Source organism: Astatotilapia calliptera, chromosome 22, assembly GCF_900246225.1.
Source record: "Astatotilapia calliptera chromosome 22, fAstCal1.2, whole genome shotgun sequence".
Taxonomy (NCBI): Eukaryota; Metazoa; Chordata; class Actinopteri; order Cichliformes; family Cichlidae; genus Astatotilapia; species Astatotilapia calliptera.
In genome coordinates this window covers 28,463,082-28,469,777 of record NC_039322.1, presented here as the reverse complement: position 1 = coordinate 28,469,777, position 6,696 = coordinate 28,463,082, and the positions used below count along the sequence as shown (strand labels likewise).

At 39.2% G+C, this 6,696-nt stretch overlaps 1 protein-coding gene across 1 annotated transcript in view; it reads right to left on the bottom strand.

Annotated features, from left to right (window-relative positions):
• Nucleotides 1–339: 339 nt before the first annotated feature.
• The window catches only part of LOC113015008 (visinin-like protein 1), a 29,649-nt gene continuing 23,292 nt past the window's right edge, over nt 340–6,696 (bottom strand). Inside the window, exons 2-4 of the mRNA XM_026156899.1 lie at nt 4,372–4,545; nt 1,269–1,484; nt 340–1,188 (exon numbers count right to left, since the gene is read on the bottom strand). Of these exons, the coding sequence (XP_026012684.1) occupies nt 991–1,188; nt 1,269–1,484; nt 4,372–4,533 (576 nt within the window). The 5' untranslated portion in view covers nt 4,534–4,545 and the 3' untranslated portion in view covers nt 340–990. The remainder of the gene's footprint in view (nt 1,189–1,268; nt 1,485–4,371; nt 4,546–6,696) is intronic.

Genomic DNA, 6,696 nt, shown 5'->3' with positions numbered 1-6,696 from the left:
TTGTTTGCCTTTTTTCAGTGTTTTATTTGTTCGTGAGTAAATCGGTTTGTCTGAGATTAACGTTATTAGATTAGATTAGATAAGAAAAAACTTTTTTTAATCCCCCGGGTGGTTTTCACACAGCTGAATAAACGTCAAACAGAAAACCGATTAAACAGAAGTGTGAGAAGGTCGAGAATTTACACCAGTGTCCTGTTATATTTTAGATAGGAAGGAGCAGACAGCTGAGTTTATTAAACTCCACCGAGACAGCGGTGACGCAAATCTGAAGGCTAGACCGTCCAATTTTACGTTTACTTCCGGCCTACCTGACCTTCTGAGGACCCGGCCCACGTAGACTGTGAAGGCCGGGTCCTCAGGAGGATGCAGCCCATGAATTTGGACACATCTATAGTGATGTCAATATTATTAGTTAGCTTACATAATTTGGAAGTAAGCTACTTTACATTTACATGTTGTAAGTCTTGAAAACAGTGTACATGTTACACAAATAAAAAAGCAGATTAAAAAAAGATGTGATCTTTATACTTCAGTTGTGTTGCAGCCTTGTAATATCGCACACTAGGCACAGAGCCTGACAGCATGAACATCTGAGTGAGACTATTTCCTATGTAAATCTGTATTTTATTTCTTTGATCTGCGCTAAACAGAGCTGGAGGGATTTCCACTTTCCACAGATCGGGCTGAATTTATAAAGACGCTCAGCTGGACTGAAGCAGAAGTGCTTCAGGAGAGCTGCACAGCAGGGCAGCCCGGATAAAAGAATGGCATCAATCAGGGGGTCCGTGTTCCAAACATGGCTTATTTCCAGACATCACTACCTCAGAGAAAGGGAGAAAGAAAGATTCCCTGCCTCTCTCCTTCTCCTCCTCCTCTCTCTAGCAGCATCCCTCCCTTTCTCCTCCTGCTTCACTGTTCTCTCAGCCTCCTTCCTTCTCTAAATTCAGTTCAACTCTATTACCCTTGCTCTGTTTCTCCACCCCTCCCAGTCTACTTCTGCATGTCACACTGCAGCAGTAGGACAATGGAAGGGTCGGATTTGGCCGCCTCTTTAAACTCTTCCAAGGTGATCTCATCGTTCTGGTCCTTGTCCATCTTGGAGAAGATCTTGTCTACACGCTGCTGAGGGGTAAGCCCGTCCTCGTTCATACGCATCATGATCACTGTGCCTACCATCTTGTAGATGGCCTGCAGAGGGCAAAAAAGGGGAAATAATGCTCGATTTTGCCTTAAATACAATTAACAGTTTATTTTTAACACAGACACACCTCGATGATCTCCAGCATCTCCATGCGTGTGATCTTTCCATCTCCATCTAGATCGTACATGTTGAAGGCCCAGTTGAGTTTCTGCTCAAAGCTACCCCTGGAGGTGATGGACAGGGCGCAAATGAACTCTCTGAAGTCGATGGTCCCATCGCCATTTTTGTCAAACGTCCGAAACGCATGTTGAGCAAACTTGGAAGCATCACCATATGGGAAAAACTGCAGTTTAAAAATGAGAAAAACAAAAGTTTGCAATGAGACATTTGTGGCATTGGCCACTTTAGGTTCAACTGTTGACTGTTGAAGTATATACTATCCTTGATGAATAAACAAATGCAGTACAGCATGGGTGCTGAAGATCATTAATGTTACTTTAGGGTAGAGTAGCATTCATCTCTCAACCAGTACTGGTACTGGTATATTCTCTTCGGTACCAGTAGCAAATGATACCCCTTTTTTTCTACACTGTACTTGCTCTGAAAACAACGGTGACAGTGTCAGGTGACAAAAGCTTACCCATCATGTAATTTGCAATTGACTGATTTAATCTCACTGTTTACTTGGTAGAACCAATATGTTCAGTACCCTAAAAAATACCTAAAGGTTTAACCAACCCTACATTCTTCACTTTAGTTTTACATTATTTTAATGTTTAAAATCATGCATTTTTTTTAAATTTCAATAAATAAATTTGCTGTAAAATTTTGTATTTGTGTATATTTTTGGACACAGACTCATCTTTTTGAGCTTTAGCCAGTGCTGTGTATAAAACATTAAAAGTACTAGCATGTTACTTTTACGGACTAATGCCAAAGTAATGTAACAACTTTCTCCAACAAGTAAATAAGCAACATTAGGGCTGTGTGATATGACCAAAATCTCATATCCCCATATAAGAATTCTATTGTCCCAATAACGATATAAATCACAAAAATGCAACATTTTCTGTAAATTATGTAAATATCGGGCAGCTCGACTTGCGGGAAGTGTTTCCAGCTGCGCGTCGTGTACCTGGAGTCGAGTGTTTTAACCGATGCATGAAACTATACATTTTTAGACATAAGTTGTAACGGCCGCCGTTTTCTTTGTGAGTATTTATTACACGGCGTGCTGCAGGGAAAAGCCTGTTCTAACGTTTGAGTCTAAGGTTTATTTTTTAGCACCTGGCGGCTCTTTTTTACTTATCATCCGTAAATAATCTGCTCTTTCACGTGATTCTGTTTATTTTGAAAAGTCTCAACAGGATCTTGAGCTTTATTGTGAAAGGTTTATGTGGAACATAAACAAGCGGACACACGATGCTGTTACCGTCGTTGTTGCTAACCACAATGCATAAAACAGGCGCTTGTCCGTCAGTAGTGTGGTTATATTAAATATAAGAGAAAGAGAGAAAGAATAAATTAATATAGCCACTACAGTGACCATCAAAAGGATGAAAAAATGTTGCCGTAAACCGTTTATTTTGCGACACCACGAAACAAACGATAACATTAAATGAAACGATAGACATTTTTATATCGTCATCCGATATATATCGTTATATCAAACAGCCCTAAGCAACATACTGCATTACCTTTGAGAAAAGTAATAAGTCACATCAAATACATGACTTTTTTTGGGTAACAAGGCCAACATTGTTTTAGCTATATACCGAAACCTATTTAAGTTAAAGGTAGATCATGAATGTGGGCTTAAAAGCACATCTCAATGAGTAAACTCATTCAAAGTCTGTTACATAGACAGATTTGGGCTATGATGATAGTGTAGTACTTTTGTCTGGACGCCACTGCTGTAATCAAATGCACTCTCAGCATAAGTAAAACAGACATCCCTAAAGCTCCATAACAAGACAAGTCCATCAGAGAGACAGCAGGGACATTAGGAGTGGGTAAATCTCTAGTGTGGAGTATCCTGGGTGCAGTAAAACCACCATGATAAAATAATGTAAAGTGCAAGTGCTGAACATCCACAGAAGACAAACTTTATGGAGAGCCACAGGATCCTTCCAAGTGAAGAAAAGTATATTTTGTTCACTTCTTGTTTTTTTCAGTCGTGTTTATTTAAGTTAGGAGGTTGATGTGGTACAATCTGTAAGTGCCAATACCAAAGCTAAAATTCAGCCAAATGCAGCAGAATTAATAAGGTGTCACCTCACAGTAATGACCCTTTGACAGCGATTCAAACAAACTGGATGAAACCCACGAGTGTTTGAAGGTAAAGGAGTTGAATATTTTGCAGCGGTCAAAAGAGTCACCTAAACTCAACCTGATCTCAGCCATAAATTTAAATTACTGAAGACAAAAGTCACAGAGCCCCAAATATACAGTTAATGCAATACTTCTGTTCAACAGCTCAAACCTGAAGTCTGCACTCAACCCCTCATATACATAAAACTCTTAATATGTTTCACTAAACTGCTAAAATAACAACTGTCAGTGTATAAATACATAGACTAAACTGTACATCAAACTAACATACTGAGCAGCAATTACAGCTCTGCTTTTAAGCATTAATTGCTTGAAAATTAGCCTCATTTCTTTTTTTTTTCTTTGGCCACGTGCAATTTGCAAATACAGCATTTACCTTTCCAGCACTGACTAAGAACAAAATATTTTTTAAAGGATGTCGGTAGCTGGCTGTAAGAGACCCACGGAAGACCTGTTAGCAATGACACGCTGCTTATTAAAGGATTTTTTTCCTCCTTCTGCCAGCAGAACTTTGGAGAGATTATCCGTACAAACTGCAGTTGTTTTCTGTGCCCTTTAAAACCGAGTGGGAGTGAATGAGCCTGAGAGGATATGCAAAATTGATTTAAAAATATCTTTTCCCCATCCAACCAATGAAAAATCAGCAGGCCTCTTTGTGGCACTGTGGCATTTTGAAAGCTCCAAATATTTTTGGAGGCAGTTTTAGGCAGCAACAGAGGCATTAATACAGGCTCCTCCTCCTTTATGTGCACTCAACAATTGATTAGTCAGCCTCAGTAACAAAGGCTTTCTATGTAACAGCACAACAATGCTATGAGTCATCTCAGATGTAACTTTTTTTCTTTATATAACTATGGGGAGAGAATGAGGAGGCAATGCTTGAGACGGCTTACTCTCACCTTGACATAGAGCTGCTGAAACTCCTCCAGGTTCAGAATGCCAGAAGGACAGTCTTTAAGGAAGCCCTTGTACCACTGCTTGAGCTCTGCCTCATTGAATTCAGTGCTCTTGGTCAGGTCATCCAGGACCTCTGGAGCCAGCTTGCTGTTGTGTTTCCCCATGATGCCTCACCTCTGTTGAAGAGAAGCAGAGAGAAAGAGAGAGCGGGAGGGTGACCACACAGGTGATGCAGAAACAACAGCAATAGCAGTGATGCCCCTGAGCACTTGCAACAAGCTCGGTCTCTGAGGATGGATGCAAACGAGGAATTACTTACACACAGCCAAACTCAGAGAAAGCCCTGCTGCCTTCCTGTGGCTTTGCCTGTCAACATAAATCATCTTAGCATGGCGCTCTGTCACACAGTAATCGTTTATTTATATTCCTCTTGCTTAAAAAGTTTATCATTATTTTTTAAGACAATTTGATCCCATTCATCTTAGTGTGTCTTACTATCTAAATATTTATATTATTCCTGTTTGGTTTTAGATTTAATGCTTTGGAACTTCTGCTTTTAGTTTATATCAATGACGTTTAATACTCTGACTTAAGTTTAGATCAGAAGCCCTGTGAAGACAGATTTTGGCTTATCCAGATAACTTTACAGTTAATCCTACGAAGGTGGTTCAGTTCTAATCAGGATAATTTGCCATGGTAATTTATGCTGTGAACCAAACCTGCTCTAGAGCAGATCTAGATTAGGGATCAACATGTATGAAATCACTGACTGATGACCAATCAATTCTCCAGAAAATAGCGTCACCATTCCTGGTAGACTCCTCAGACCTTTATGCATGAACGGTAAGAAGGTCTAAAGTTCTTAATATCGTGTTTCCCTCATAAGCATCAGAAATAAATGTTGGCACCAAACAATTTTACAACAATTTTAATGTTATATAAGCCTTAACATCTGATCCTAAAACAGAACACCTACACTATATTTGCTCACCTTATATGAAATTTGTATTATCAGTTAATCACCAGATTAACTGAAGAACTGTGGCATTTATTTCATCCTTTTTACACCCGTCTTGCATTTTACTTGAATATTTGAGCTGATAACCAGCTTCGTGCGACTACTTGATCACACGACTCCCGACTCCTGATCACCAGTGTTAGGTTAAGTAAATCTAGATAACAGAAATGTACCCTGAATAAAATCACTGCATAGTATAGGGCACATGTACTGAAGTAATAAGGCAATTCAGTGTTGTACAGGCGGTAAATCAACAAAAAAAGCCCCAAGGCTCTGCTTTGGGACCACTGCAGTTTACTGTTAATTAGTGCTCTCCCAATATTACTATTACAACCCAATATTGCGGTAAAGCATGTAATACACATGGCAGTCCATAGTGTCCACACTTTGCCTGTCCAAAGTGTTACATGTACCCGCATGCAGAAGTTGCAGGAAGCTGCAGTAACAGCAGAGGGATTTACAAGTATATGCATTTAAGCACCTAGCTTAACCATTTCTGCTCACTACCAACTTCTTGGCTTTAACCTGCTAAGACCCGAACTCTTCCACGGCATGCATCTTTTATTTCTCTTTGATATGAATGTAAAAACAAAGAATGACCAGATTGACCAGATTTTTTTTTTTACCTGATTTTTGTTTTTTAGAAAAATGAGAGCCACATATGAGGATAGTCGTTTAAAATTTCGATAGAACAGTAGCAGTATATTGTCCTCGTAAGTGGATATCAGGCCCTTGTAGAGCAAAATTGAGTATTTTGGTCTAAATAACCCAAAATGTGATGTCCACATATGTGGACACCATGTCCTAGGAGGTTAAATATATTATCTCCCCCTGATGGTAATCCAAGTTCTTCATGCAGTAATGCAAGTTCTGCATGCATGTCTATTACCTGTTCTGCAGTGATACTGGGTTGGCTATTATGTTTATATCCTGAATTAAAAAGAAGATTTTATTAAATTTGTAGTCAATCTAACCACTTGCAGCTGTCATTTATTCTAGCCTCAATTGAGCTGCTGAAATTTAATGCTAACAATAAAGCAACAGAGATTTGCACAATATATGTGTGTATATGTGACTTTAGCACTTAGTTCTAGCACTCTTAGGAAACATGCAGCAGATGGACTCGTTTATATGCCGCTATAAAGAGTTCAAAGAGGTTGCATACCAAACAAGGACTACCAGCAGCAGTCCAAGTGTGGAGTTAAAATCCGTGGAGACCCACTTAAGAGGTAGCTAATTATGTTGCTGTTTAATCTATTTGTCGCAAAGTACTTGGCAATTATAATATTTGCATATGCACTTTATAAAC